This window comes from Mizuhopecten yessoensis, unplaced genomic scaffold (assembly GCF_002113885.1).
Source record: "Mizuhopecten yessoensis strain PY_sf001 unplaced genomic scaffold, ASM211388v2 scaffold10821, whole genome shotgun sequence".
Classification (NCBI taxonomy): Eukaryota; Metazoa; Mollusca; class Bivalvia; order Pectinida; family Pectinidae; genus Mizuhopecten; species Mizuhopecten yessoensis.
Genome location: NW_018408738.1, coordinates 59,012 through 75,036, shown reverse-complemented (window position 1 = coordinate 75,036; position 16,025 = coordinate 59,012). Strand labels below are relative to the sequence as shown.

Below are 16,025 nucleotides of genomic sequence, written 5' to 3'. Positions count from 1 at the left end.
CACCGTACACTGCTAATACCATTTCACAGGGGTTATAGTCGCACTGTCACACCGTACACACCTAGTACCTTTACACCAGGGTTATAGTCGTACTGTCACGCAGTACACTCCTCGTACACTCCTAGTACCACTACACCAGGGTTATAGTTGTACTGTCACACCGTACACTGCTATTACCATTTCACAGGGGTTATAGTCGCACTGTCACACCGTACACACCTAGTACCTTTAAACCAGGGTTATAGTCGTACTGTCACGCCGTACACTCCTAGTACCTTTAAACCAGGGTTATAGTCGTACTGTCACACCGTACACTCCTAGTAACATTAAACCAGGGTTACGATCGAACTGTCACACCGTACACTCCTAGTACCTTTAAACCAGGTTTATAGTCGTACTGTCACACCGTACACTCTTAGTACCATTAAACCAAGATTATAGTCGTACTGTCACATCGTACACTCTTAGTACCATTAAACCAGGATTATAGTCGTACTGTCACACCGTACACTCCTAGTACCATTAAACCAAGATTATAGTCGCACTGTCACACCGTACACACCTAGTACCTTTAAACCAGGGTTATAGTCGTACTGTCACGCAGTACACTCCTAGTAACATTAAACCAGGGTTACGATCGAACTGTCACACCGTACACTCCTAGTACCGTTAAATCAGGATTATAGTCGTACTGTCACACCGTACACACCTAGTACCTTTAAACCAGGATTATAGTCGTACTGTCACACCGTACACTCCTAGTACCTTTAAACCAGGGTTATAGTCGTACTGTCACACCGTTCACTCCTAGTACCATTAAACAAGGATGGTAGCCATACTGTCACGCTGAACACTCCCAGTACCATTAAACCAGGGTTATAGTCGTACTGTCACACCGTACAGTCCAAGTACCATTACACCAGGGTTATAGCCGCACTGTCACGCCATACACTCCTAGTACCATTAAACCAGGGTTAAAGTCGTGCTGTCACACCGTACACTCCAAGTACCATTACACCAGGGTTATGGTCGTACTGTCACGCCGTACACTCCTTGAACCATTCAACCAGGGTAACAGTCGTACTGTCACACCGTACACTCCTAGTACCATCAAACAAGGGTTATAGTCGTACTGTCACACCGTACACTCCTAGTACCATTACACCACGGTTATAGCCGTACTGTCACACCGTACACTTCTAGTACCATTACACCAGGGTAACAGTCGTACTGTCACACCGTACACTCCTAGTACCATTAAGCCAGGGTTATAGTCGTACTGTCACACCGTACACTCCTAGTACCATTAAGCCAGGGTTATAGTCGTACTGTCACACCGTACACTCCTTGTACTATTAAACCAGGGTTATAGTCGTACTGTCACACCGTACACTCTTAGAACCATTAAACCAGGGTTACAACCCTACTGTCACACCGTGTACTCCTAGTACCATTAAACCAGGTTTATAGTCGTACTGTCACACCGTACACTCCTAGTACCATTAAACCATGGTAACAGCCCTATTGTCACACCGTAGGTAACAGTCGTACTGTCACACCGTACACTCCTAGTACCATTAAGCCAACACTCCTAGTACCATTAAACCAGAGTTATAATCGTACTGCCACGCCGTACACTCCTAGTACCATTAAACCAGTGTTGTAGTCGTACTGTCACACCGTGTACTCCTACTACCATTAAACCAGGGTAGCAGTCGCACTGTCACACCGTACACTCCTAGTACCATTAAACCAGGGTAGCAGTCGCACTGTCACACCGTACTCTCCTAGTACCATTAAACCAGGGTTATTGTCGTATCGTCATACCGTGTACTCCTAGTACCATTAACCCAGGGTCATAGTCGTACTGTCACACCGTACACTCCGAGTACCATTACACCAGGGTAACAGTCGTACTGTCACGCCGTACACTCACCAGAGTTATAGTCGTACTGTCACACCGTACACTCCTAGTATCAATACACCAAGGTTATAGTCGTATTGTCACAGGAGTTGAATTAATGTATATTGGATTTTGAAGAAATAAAAATATACTTTCATCAGCCTTTAAAATCCTTGTCTTGTTTTAACTGAATATTTGACGTTTCCATCTGCACACGAAAGAACGTGTGGTGAATTTCGTGAGAGTTATCTCCCTTGGACCCTGGACCGCGCCGACACGAGATCTCGTGAGCTACGCGACAACATCGCTGTGACGTATTGGCGCGGTCTCTTATGCATCTTGAACTCGAACGAAAAACACGTGAGTGATTTTCCTCCACCTTGTCTTTGATTTCAGGAGCTGAGAGCATTTACAACTACTTGTTGTGACGGTGTGTGAATAACACACACCGAATTCACGACAAACGCCTCCGTTCTCTTATTGTGAGAACGTTTACGGCAATACAATCATATGATTCAAAACTATTTTTGAGTATTTGTTTGTAAAAACACCACACATGTCAAGTTGACAAATGTGACATAGTGAGGATAATGGGAATTCTTGCACTCCTATCTGACAATATATATATATTGAGTTTGTTGGCAAAGTTTTCGAGCAAACTGCTGACAAACCTGTGATCATGAGACTTATTTATCATAGATAAGATAAACCAAGTTCATTTTAAAAACCCGTGCAGGGCCGGGGAAAGAATAGGCCCGCTGCATCAAACAGCATGATTGTAAGAGGCGACCTATGCGGGCGCCCTATAAAATTGGGGCTATTTTCTTCCTTTTCTTCTGTTTAGGGGATATTGAAGAACCAAAAATAAACCTGTTGTATCCCACTGGCCCACCATGTGTTTCCTAAAATTCGACTTATATGGGTCCCACTGCAGAATCGGGTGTTTTCTCCCGTGTCTCCAATGAAGAGAACATGGATGAGACCAAAATTTTACCGGGTGCCCCCGTTGTATCACTTTCCTGTTTTCTTTCTTTTATGGCTACTTTCCTCTTGTCCGCGATGTCGCCCTAGTCACCCGTCCTTATATGACCCTGGCTGTTGTGTCTCCCTAGTCACCCGTCCTTATATGACCCTGACTGTTGTGTCTCCATAGTCACACGTCCTTATATGACCCTAGCTGTTGTGTCTCCCTAGTCAGCCGTCCTTATATGACCATGGCTGTTGTGTCTCCCTAGTCAGCCGTCCTTATATGACCATGGCTGTTGTGTCTCCCTAGTCAGCCGTCCTTATATGACCATGGCTGTTGTGTCTCCCTAGTCAGCCGTCCTTATATGACCATGGCTGTTGTGTCTCCCTAGTCAGCCGTCCTTATATGACCATGGCTGTTGTGTCTCCCTAGTCAGCCGTCCTTATATGACCATGGCTGTTGTGTCTCCCTAGTCAGCCGTCCTTATATGACCATGGCTGTTGTGTCTCCCTAGTCAGCCGTCCTTATATGACCATGGCTGTTGTGTCTCCCTAGTCAGCCGTCCTTATATGACCATGGCTGTTGTGTCTCCCTAGTCACCCGTCCTCATATGACCATGGCTGTTGTGTCTCCCTAGTCACCCGTCCTTATATGACCCTGGCTGTTGTGTTTCCCTAGTCATCCGTCCTCATATGACCATGGCTGTTGCGAAGACGTTAAACCCCAAACAAACAAACTTTATATATAAAATCCATACGTGTTTATCCCGGACTAACTCTATCTCTTTCATCAGACTTGTTTATCATAGATTATACAGTACTACTGAGTACAACAGCGCATCCTACTGTTGTTACAGTAACAAAACCGGAGAGGTCCAGCATACAGGTACAGTTCTCGGGAAAGTCTGCATTATTGTACTTCGAAATTTATGACATTTGTTCCCAATAAAAGCCTGTATGATAGCCCATCAGTAATACCATCAGAAATTTTGTTATGATTGGTAAATTACCTTGGATCGAAGCTGTGGACTTCACAGCCAAATCGGGACGACATTCTTTCATCAAAGGACCAGTCATCCTTAATGCTTCAATAAAATACATGTATATCTGTTAAGTATACCAATAGTGAAACGAATTTTGTAAAAGAAAAAGTATGAAGTAATATATCAGCACTTAAGGAGTTTCCACCCTTCGTAATACACATGTTTTTCTTGTCGTATTTTCGTGTCGTCATTTCCGTATTGCGTATCGGGCATTCCATTACCGTAGTGTTAATTATAGTAACACCGGGTAAACAATAGTACACGTGCGTGACGTGATATGTCATCACCCGATATCTAGACTTAACTTGGAAATGTGTAATCACACGTACTTCAGAAATAAAGCTTATGATACAAAGACATTAATTAACTCGCGGGAAAACACTGACATACGATCAGACGACTTCAAGAAGGTCGTATATGAGGCGCCTGGAATGCAGACTGATGTGTTTTGTTTACCGACCTCACCTGTACGTATTACGTGCTAACAGTAGTTCAAAAGCTCTTGGTCGGTACGACTTTTGTTGTCGAGCGAGTTACGCTCTGTCAGATAAATCGGTTCACAAATGCAATTACAATAACTCTGTGAAAAAGTGGTTTGTAAAATATCAAGATCCCTATAAAATGCAAGTGCATGTGCGTGCAAGTAATAACGGCATACCATGCGATAGCCTATGGTTACATATGTACATGACATGTTAATATACCATGCGTAAGCAGGCTATGGAATGATGTCCAAAGTGTACATGATTGAGAGTAATTTTGTTCCATAAAAGAACAGTAAATTGACAAATTAATAAAGTAATTTAATTTATTTCCGTCGTTTTTGGTATATTAAATAAAATAAGTGTCATTGTATAAATTCTATCCCTCTGCAAAAAGTTCCGATTTTTTTCAAGGTAGACAACTCTCATCAGGATCAAAATAATTGTAAAATGTAAAATAAATTAATTATAAAGACTTTGTGTGTATTTGGTTCAATTTTTCATTCTTTTTGTATGTAAATATGTGTCCTGTTTGATTTTGGCTTGTATTTAGTAACTTTTATCCATATAGTTTCAATAAAAAACGCTTTTTGTAACATGTTGTAGATATTTTATGATAAATAAAATATTTGCAGGGTTGATTAGCAATGTTTCTTTTCATTATTTTATTGTTGTAATAGTTTTGAACAATGCCACACGCTCAAAAAATGTGAAAGTGTTGAATTTGACAAAAATTCAATTTTTCGGTATTTTTTACAAATAAATCCCCAGTTGATCGGAATACTTAGATTTTCATAAAATCATCTCTACATAGTGACATAACCATCATGTGAAACTTTCATTGAATTCTGATGGCTAATTGCGAAAGGGTGGAGCCTCCTTAATGAATGTGATTTCTTGATTTAGATGAATTGTTTATTTTGACCGGATACTTATACGTGTAATCTCTGTTTTGACATATGTCCTTGTTTATTTCGGGAACAGTCATCATTTACGGAAAGTGCAGACGGTTCCCGATCGGCCCTCTAACATTGGGTCGCGGGTTCGAGGTCTACGTCGAACTGTCGTCATGTACTTTCCGCAAGTCGGTTTTTTCTCCGGGTACTCCGGCTTTCCTCCTCCACCAAAACCTGGCACGTTCTTAAACGACCATAGCTGTTAATAGGACGTAAAGCACGAACAAACCAACTCAAAGCTTGATTATGTGAAATACAAAATAAGTTCAAGTTCTTGTCCTTACCCAAATGAGTAAACTAGACATGGTGACTCGGGTCTGTACTTGTCATCTGTACACACATCCCAACCGCCATCGTCAATGTCACCGACCCGTAGTATCTCCTTACACAGTACCTCCGTCGTCAGCAGGAAGCTGGTAACAAATATAGTGTAATAAACTTACACACTTAGTCAATAACGAAACCATCGAAAATTTACGTTTGCATTATTTTATAAGTACATGCACCCCTATCTCGGTCGTCAGCTATGAAGCTTGTAACAAATATACATATGTACATGTAATAAACTTACACATTTAGTCAATAACAAAAACCACAGAAATGTAACATTTGTATTCTTCTATACGTACATATATCTCAGTCGACAGCAATAGCCTAGTTACAAATATACAAGTAATGTATTATTAGGTTGTCTTTACCAAACCGGATATTATTTATTTTAACTCAAATACATTTATAGTCGATGACAGAAACAGGAGGAAGTTTACAATTGCATTCTTCTATACGTATAGCTCAGTCGACAGCAATATACTAGTAACGACCCACTTAATACACAATTAAAATATATCAGAAACCACTGCTGATTTACATTGGTATTCTGTTATAAGTACATATATGTATAGGTGAATTGTGACTGAGGCAATAAACAGTCTATGGATACTTTATGAAATAGTGTTATGGCCCTTTACCACACACTGATATTGATGTCAAACTTAATCAAGCCCAATAATACCACTAGATCATTTGTTTTCCGGATTAATGTGAGTTTTGCTATCACTTCCCAACGCTGGCACCGATTTTACCTTAGATACGTGCTGGCCAGTTGTAAGAGCGTCATAGTTGCCATCTTGTTTGGTTTGGGAATCACCATCGGGCTATGCACCCCTCTCTCTCTCATCTGATGTAAACCACATTTAACTAATAAGCGACTTTTACTTGTACAGAAATAAAGTTAAATGGAAACTCGCATACAAGTAAAATATCCATTAAATACAAAAACCGAAGTACAATAAAAGAAAACCAAATGTTCATTGATAAAGACTAACTGAACGGAATATAGTGTTATGAGATAATGTAACCTTATAAAATGAATATCGTTTGGTTTGGCAAATGAACGGATGGTCCTAAGGTGGATCTTTGATTTGCACTGCAGTGAGCTCAATGCCAATATCTCAGACATCACGGGTAGGTTTGAAACATTAATGTTCAAAAACGTTTGATCAACTCCTAAAAGCGTTATAAACCATCGATTGTCAATAAATATCAATCTGACGACATGCAAATTGTAGATGGCATACAGCACTTTCTATCTTTTGATAATAATAATTCACACTTTGTAAGATATTACCATATTTAGTGTGTAACCTCCTGTTCGCCAGGGGTTATCTGTGAATATATGTTTTGGATCTCTTTCGAAACTAAATATTCTGAATCCTTCAATATGAAGAGCCTTCAAAAGGAGGATTTGCGTAGCGTAGTTGGAGACGGAAGTGACGTTATTAACGGCATTGAAGACTACAGACAACTGATCGACGTGACGAAGTGCATTGCGTCGTAGAAGTCCAGTAACAATGTCGTCAGATCCATCACCCTCTATCAAAAGGAGGTCGACTCTTTCCTGAAATAAAACAATATTACGTCTCAAAATAACACAGCTAACGGGGCAACTGGAGTTAATATTAATAGTATTGTGAGTAAAATTGCTGACGTAAAACAAAACATCCTGTAGCGTAAAAGCATATCGTTACCTTTTGCGCCAATGCGTTCGTGACTGGTGTGTCGGCATCCAAACTTTGTATTTCCTTTCTGATGGCTCTGAACATAGTAAAACAACATACAAAAAACGGTACGAATTCTACATACAAAACAGCAGCACCTTCACCACACATAGAGGAACACTTATCATACAGGAACAGTGACCCACTTATCATACAGGAACAGTGACCCACTTATCAAACAGGAACAGTGACCCACTTATCATACAGGAACAGTGACCCACTTATCATACAGGAAAACGTGACCCACTTATCATACAGGAACAGTGACCCAGTTATCATACAGGAAAACGTGACCCACTTATCATACGGGAACAGTGACCCACTTATCATACAGGAACAGTGACCCATTTATCCTACAGGAACAGTGACCCATTTATCACACAGGAACAGTGACCCACTTATCATACAGGAACAGTGACCCATTTATCCTACAGGAACAGTGACCCATTTATCACACAGGAACAGTGACCCACTTATCATACAGGAACAGTGACCCACTTATCATACAGGAACAGTGACCCACTTATCACACAGACACTGTGACCCACTTATCATACAGGAACAGTGACCCACTTATCATGCAGGAACAGTGACCCACTTATCATACAGACACAGTGACCCACTTATCATACAGGAACAGTGACCCACTTATCATACAGGAACAGTCACCCGCTTATCATACAGGAACAGTGACCCACTTATCATACAGGAAAACGTGACCCACTTATCATACAGGAACAGTGACCCACTTATCAAACAGGAATAGTGACCACTTATCATACAGACACAGTGACCCACTTATCATACAGGAACAGTGACCCACTTATCATACAGACACAGTGACCCACTTATCATACGGGAACAGTGACCCACTTATCAAACAGGAACAGTGACCCACTTATCATACAGGAATAGTGACCCACTTATCATACAGACACATTGACCCACTTATCATACAGACACAGTGACCCACTTATCATACAGGAACAGTGACCCACTTATCATACAGACACAGTGACCCACTTATCATACAGGAACAGTGACCCACTTATCATACAGACACAGTGACCCACTTATCATACGGGAACAGTGACCCACTTATCATACAGGAACAGTGACCCACTTATCATACTGGTATTTATGTATCATAGAGGACCGGGAGCACTTTTATCGTATACGAATAGAATCATGTTATTCCTTATCAAAGATCAAGGGGTTCGTTCACACATGCATACACATTCAGCTATAGATGTCGTACAACATACACGTGTTATCAAGTGTGTCTTACATGTGTGTTCTGTATTCTATCTTTTGTCAAATCAGCACCTATGAAACATTTCATAAATCGATACAACTTTTACTGATCCGTATTAGTTAAGATGTAACTTACCGAGTACGTATCTGTTTTCTGCCACAGTTGTACACCTGGTCAATGTCATACGTCAAGGACGCATCCTCTTTCTTTTCGTCACTGAAATCACACTATCAAATCGTACTATGGCACCTAACGATGTTCAGGACTTCGTAATACACATATTTTTCTTGTCGTATTTCCATAAAATTACCTCTACATAGTTGCATAACCATTACGTGAAAGTTTCAACGAATTCTGCTGGTTAATTGCGAAAGAGTGGTGCCTCTTTAAAAGAATATAGTTGTCTTCTTTTTCTTTTCAGATTGAGGTGATTTTATTAGATTCTTTTTCTTTAATAAAACCAGTTTTATCTTCCGGTAAGTGTCATCCTCAATACTAACGCAATCACAAGTTTCTGTCTTCCACAATAATGACACTATGGAAGTTTTATATTTGGTTTTCAGTTCAGGATTCCTGTCACACGGCACTCAGTATAACACTTGTTAATTATATTTTGTTTATTTTGTCTTTATCCTATAAAAGTCCTGCAGTACATGGTTGTCTTTATAGGCCTAGAAATGATTTATTAAAGCCTTGGTCATGCCGAAAATAACAATTATATTTCACTCATACGGCTTCCCACTCATGAAAAATAACGCTACTACGTCATACTCGTGCAAACATTTGTATTTTACGAGAAACTTTTAAATATCCTCCAAATCAATAACAAAAGTAGGGATATATATATATTGACATCGGTATTTACTCACGTGATCAGGTATATAAGACATTTGCCGTTGGAAGAAAATCCCTTACATACGTGCCAGCCCCAAGCAACACCTCCCAACATGTCCTTCCGGGGACAGAAGAATTGGAGAGTATTGACATATCTGAAACATAACAGATCAATTGTCACATGCGAGGTTTCTTCAAAGGACAAATGTAAACGGTTTGCTATCAGAAACTTTCATGTATTTACTATTAAGTCTATTTACACTAGTTTATACATACAAATGGTGCTAACAGACACACTCACCTACACGTTCACGAACACATACACGGAGAAAACAGGGTATAAGAGGATACAGGAGTAACAAAATAGAAATATTCTTATAAGTGTCATTTATAGAGGTTCTTTATGCTTGATATTGTATATATTTGATAGTGTTTCTATATGTTTGATCGTGTATATATATTTGATAGAGTTTATATATTATTGATAGTGTATGTATTTAATAGTGTTTCTATAAGTTTGATAGTGTATGTATTTGATAGTGTTTCTATAAGTTTGATAGTGTATATATTTGATAGTGTTTCTATAAGTTTGATAGTGTATATATTTGATAGTGTTTCTATAAGTTTGATAGTGTATATATTGGATAGTGTATATATTTGATAGTGTTTCTATAAGTTTGAAAGTGTAGGTATTTGATAGTGTTTCTATAAGTTTGAAAGTGTATATATTTGATAGTGTTTCTATAGGTTTGATAGTGTATATATATAATAGTGTTTCTATAAGTTTAAAGTGTATATATTTGACAGTGTTTATATTTGATAGTGTTTATATATTATTGATAGTGTAGGTATTTGATAGTGTTTTTATAAGTTTGATAGTGTATATAGTTGATAGTGTTTCTATAAGTTTGATAGTGTATATATTTGATAGTGTTTCTATAAGTTTGATAGTGTATATATTTGATAGAGTTTCTATATTCTTGATCAGAAATAAGTAGAAATGAAGCACGTATTTGAAGATTTTAGTTTATAGATATTCAATATATTATATATATATTATAAAAGCCAAATAAAGAAACTTCTTTTTACAGTTCTATACGGTCGCTTTCTCTAAATAATTAGGACAAACTAGTGGTACTAGATGTCAAAAGATTACATATAACCGTGTTCAAATGTTTAAAACTTCTGTAGAATACATTAAAAGGAAAGGTAAAGGTGTCTTCACACTTTTTACAACGTTACAACTTTTTACACTTCTAGCTACCACACGTGATCTAGTAGTTATGGCAATCATGCCTGAATGAAATCCAGATGCAAGGTTACGGCGAGCGACGGGCACTGAAAGTCCGCTAGCAGAGTCAATCACCTTTTCACGTAAAATAATCACTTGAATTACGAAGAAATGAAACACATATTTTAAAATTTGTTTATAGATGCAAAAGCCCTAATAAAGCGTTACAACACCACCTGGCTATTTCGTCTATTGAGGACCTTATCAGTTGTACTAAAGGTCCACAAATAGAAACGCCATGTCTAAAGTGTTTCGAAAGTACAGGAACAATGAAAAGGAGCCTAAAACCATGTAAAATGTTAAGATGATTGTGACCAGACTAAAGGGGAAATGCGACTATTTAAGTCTTACACATACCTATGGTAAATCTCAGATATCTCTTCCACCGGCATCCTCCCCAAGCTCTCGGCGTCTACATCCTTCAGATTGTTCTGGATAATCTGGCGGATTTGTTTATGTTGTGCTGCACCGATCTTTTGGGCAGTGTCTAGACGTGCTTCCCTTTGGAGAATATCCTCCCCTTTGTATTGCTGTAGTATACAAATACACTTAAATCGGTACGTCTGTAAAACGAGAATCCAATTGTTTTCTTGAATGATATGAAAAGGATGAAAAGAGACTGATTTCGCGTTGACACTGTTTTGTAAAGCCGTTAAAAACCTTTGAATAGTGTTTATATGTTTTGTAGCATATTATGACAATAATACAATATATCTATACAGATATCCCACCTGGAATAACCACGAAAGATTAATAAAATGTATTACATGTAACTGAGCGAGATCATGTTTTCTCATTTGATTGCTAAATTCTGTAACATAATCCCAAACGAGAAACTAGCCGAGTTCAGGATGTTACAGAATCTTTACCCGAGGTACTTATTTTTTCTCGCACCTTTAAGTTTGAATAACTATTCGATTTCGATTTGAAGTCTGCAAGTATACCGTCTGTGGCCTCAAATAGTTATGATAAATATGGCATATTCACCACTAAGCTTTGTTTGAATGCTTCCGCGTAAAAAGTGGTCCGTCCTTGCGAATCATGAATTAACATAAACTAAAATATGTATAAGCAAATATGTTTCTACATATGTATTGATTTCGTTGCGTTATCTATCGAATCTACTATTTAGCTACCATAGCTGTTAATAGGACGTAAAACACAAACAAAATTCTCTACATTTCCCAGTACCAATCTTACGGTATTAAGTGCCAATGATGTTCTGTCAGTAGAAACATTCACAGGTTCTTTGGATCGTCCAACTCCCGGGGTCCTTGAGACGCTTTGTTGGAGAGGCGGACCGGGCTTTTTGGATCTTTGATCTGCTGTAGTTCCTGAAACGCTTTCTTTCGGACCTAGACGGTTTTTATTCAATCTTTGATCCTCTGGGGTCCGTGAGACGCTTTGATTAGGAACTGGACCAGATTCTTTGGATCCTTGATCTGCTGGGGTCCGTGAGATGATTTGCGGGGTGGTGGTCCAGGACAAAACACGTTCGTTATATTTTTGACCTGCTGATAACGGATCCAGTTTTTGCATGTTGTAAGCGAACAGTAAAAACAGTAAAACAAGGACACTTGTGACCAATCCTGTCGTTATTTTCTTTAACATTGACAGCATATTGTTGTTTCTGTGGATAAATAATAAATAATTTCATGACTGTTTTCGTTGAAAAGCTTAAAAGAATACGGGTAAATATTTTTTTCTGTAAAAGTGGAAATTCTCGTGTGTAGAAATGTTCGCGTTGTGTGATTCTTAAATTATTTATAGTGTTGAAACTACCGCGTAGCCAAATGTATATTCTAAACATAATAAATCTATTAAGATACATACGTATGTGGATATTTTACCCAACGCTAAAAACGCCAACATTTCCACACAGCGAAAGTCAGGTTCCACTATTACAGTATCACACCGGGTACCCCGACACCCAATCCTCCTTGATTGCACCATTGATGAGTGTATAATGTGTACATGTCTCGTGTGTTATACAGAACCGATGCCTATTCGCAATCTATTATATATTTGGGTTCACCACAATTAACATAGTGTCATCTGTGGTGTTACTCAGTGCCCACGGATCATGTACTTCGTACAGACCGGATCATCAGCAGATTCTCGTGAAACCGTATACGTAGTTGCTTGAACAATAGATAAATTCAAGAGATGATACGTAAATAGATATTATTTATGTTCGGTGGTCGATAACAACACCGTCCGTGTTACGTAACATGTAAAAGCCGTAGCGATCTCTGATATTATTGTGTGTCGTCGTTCTATATATAATGGGAGGAAACACCCGGTATACCGAACCCCAGGATATTTAAATCCTACCCTGTATTGTAACCTCCTGACATATATACATGTATTCCCAATTGACATTAGTTCTTCTCTATGTACAAATATATTGGCTAAGACGTCATCGATCAGTTTGAAATACCTATCGATCTAAAAGACATTTAATGAGAGTATATACTAACCTTAAGTGTCGACGTATTTTATTTTAAGAAGATTGTCGGGGACCGGAGCGTTTACTAAATCGAAGATTACAGTATTTGTTGTTGTTTTAGTATCTTGCATTGTGGTCTTAAGATATAATTTACAGACGAATGTTATTGTAGAACTTCATTGTTGTTTTTATACTTTTCCCCACTAGGTAAAAACGTCTAGGACCATTGTTATCTTTGTCTGATCGAAGGATTTTGGGCCCATACATATATAGCGTTGGTTTGTTCTCCTTTCTCCCACTTATTTCTGATCAAAGGAAATATATAAACACTGGAAAACAATTGAGGTGTCATTATAGTCGAACAGACTATAATGACACCTCTGTTGTTTTCCAGTGTTTATATAATACCTGTACTGCATAGTACAGGTAGATTATTTACCTGTACTTACCTGTTCACCAATAGGAAATACTGTGTTGGTTATAGGAATATTTAACAAATATATTTCCTGATTTTCCTAATATTTACTGGAATTATGAATAAATATATACAAGATTCCAGTTATTACTTAGTATAAACACATCAAAATACATTAACTGAAAACCTGCTTTTATTAATTTCGTATTAAATCATTTTTTTCCATTTTTACTATACCTTTTCATGTATGTTATATATATATATTTCTTAAATAGAACTAAATTTAGCAAGCAATTTATGACAAATATAATCAGTAAAGAAAGAGATTATGTATTACATTATTAAATATGCAAAAACAGATGCAAAGCTGGGAATGAAAATAAATAAAACAAAATTAATTACATGTACACATGGAATACTTAGCACTGGTTGATCAAATCAATCATATTTATAAAATGCACACATGCACAAAGATACATGATATAAAACTAATAGATGTGTCAAGTATTAAATCATAACCATTGTTGTTAAGCATACATCAAGTTTATATAATTATATATATTATCAAGAAATACATAAGGTATAAGTCCGAGTATACAGTAGTTTGTAATAAAAAGTCTGAGTATACAGTTATTTGTAATAAAAAGTCTGAGTATACAGTTATTTGTAAGGAAAACGTCCGAGTATACAGTAATATGTAAGGAAAACGCCCGAGTGTACAGTAATATGTAAGAAAAACGTCCGAGTATATAGTAATATGTAAGGAAAACGTCCGATTATAAACAATAAAGAGATTTTCCCTATTCTGACATTGCCCGGTGTAAATATCTTAACCCAGAACGGAGTGTAAATATTTACCATTCTTATATATTTATATTATATAATGTGCTGCAAATAGCTATGGATTTCATTATATATGTAAAATAGGAGAATGTCTAATCTGTTGTGGTTTTACATATCTAAATACGATGACAATGAACATGTACACAGCAGTACTCTAACAGAAATAGCTGGAATTTATTTAGAAAAGTAAAACTCAAACAACAAACGGTCATCTAAAAAACAATTGGATGAGTTGACATCAAACCAAGTTTGTGTTATATTCTGCTATATTATTGACCAGCTTCTAGCTTCGCAGTTAATATATATATTTTCACAGAATATACATACAAAGTATTTATGAAGGGTAGCGATGTATTAAACATATCAGAGTGTCCACGGAGTTTAGGGTATATATACCAGGCATACACAACCAGAAATTGTCTGTTGCCTTGGAAGTAGAACTAACGCAGAATCTAACTTAAGTCAATATAATTTAGCTGAAAATATAGGTCACAGCGACCTACATTTCATATATTGCTGTAATGCATATGAAGATTAATAATGAAATTCGGACACCAGTGTCAGTGCAATTGAGCTGAGTGAAGTCTAACATGATGAAGCATGTTCGGATGGATCGTCAAACGGACAAACCAAGCATATACCGCCCCGTTTACCCGTCAGTCGGACAAACCAAGCATATAACGCCCCGTTTAACCGTCAGTCGGACAAACCAAGCATATAACGTCCCGTTTACCCATCAGTCGGACAAACCAAGCATATACCGCCCCGTTTACCATGATCAATGTGGAAGGCACTTTGCCTAAAAATACATACCGATAAAACGCAATATAATTTATACTCATGTTGTTGATTCATGTCAATTTTTTATCAAAGAATCATACAACACACAACAACAAGACTGTTACCTAATTTTCCTGTTACATGCTCAATTATTCTTTATCACATAAAAACAATGAACAGTGATAATAATATTAAGTTATTTGAAATATATAGCTTACCAGTGGACTAGCAAATGTTTCTAGGTCTGTAAGACAGCCGTACGCTGGCCAAAATCTCCCTGTAACCCTCTATGAACGAAGCCACACGCGGCTTTCCGAAATAATTTTAAGACAACCGTAGTGTACCGCAAGGGATGTGCTCCCTGAACGCACACATATTGAGAACAATAGGTAGAAACATCAAAGGGAGGGTAGTTATAGATTGTATCATATATGTACTATGTTTTCCTCATATATTTCACCTGTATATCTACCTGTGATTATTACAGGTAAAAAGTTTGTCTCATATATGTACGTAAAGGATGATGTCCGAAAGCTGTCTATTCTTTGAAATAATGGACTACGGCCTTGTCCATTCCATTATTTCAAAGAATAGACAGCTGGAGGACTTTATCCTACTTAAAACCTAGCACACTCCTAGCCTTCTTACCCTTATCAGAAATAGCACATGCCCATGCAGTAATAGAAATGTGTTCAGCCACCCGTGACACATAATGGAAAGGTCAGGTTGACACTGCATGCAATCTGAGTGT

General features: G+C 37.8%; 1 protein-coding gene across 1 annotated transcript; it reads right to left on the bottom strand.

Annotated features, from left to right (window-relative positions):
- Nucleotides 1–6,214: 6,214 nt before the first annotated feature.
- On the bottom strand, nt 6,215–12,326 carry LOC110462680. Its single transcript, XM_021516770.1, has 7 exons — nt 11,988–12,326; nt 11,145–11,317; nt 9,532–9,651; nt 8,798–8,878; nt 7,378–7,444; nt 6,978–7,247; nt 6,215–6,527 (listed from the first exon to the last, which is right to left on the bottom strand). The coding sequence occupies exons 1-7, from the start codon at nt 12,324–12,326 to the stop codon at nt 6,429–6,431; spliced, it is 1,149 nt and encodes a 382-aa protein (XP_021372445.1). The 3' UTR covers nt 6,215–6,428.
- Nucleotides 12,327–16,025: the final 3,699 nt, after the last annotated feature.

What these genes read in the sequence shown, in the direction of transcription:
- LOC110462680 (XM_021516770.1), bottom strand. Translation starts at nt 12,326, where the DNA reads ATGCAAAAACTGGATCCGTTATCAGCAGGTCAAAAATATAACGAACGT. An exon ending in CGAACGCATTGGCGCAAAAG is followed by an intron (nt 7,248 to 7,377) that starts GTAACGATATGC and finishes GTTTTATTTCAG; the next exon opens with GAAAGAGTCGACCTCCTTTT. An exon ending in GAGGTTACACACTAAATATG is followed by an intron (nt 6,528 to 6,977) that starts GTAATATCTTAC and finishes GGTTTACATCAG; the next exon opens with ATGAGAGAGAGAGGGGTGCA.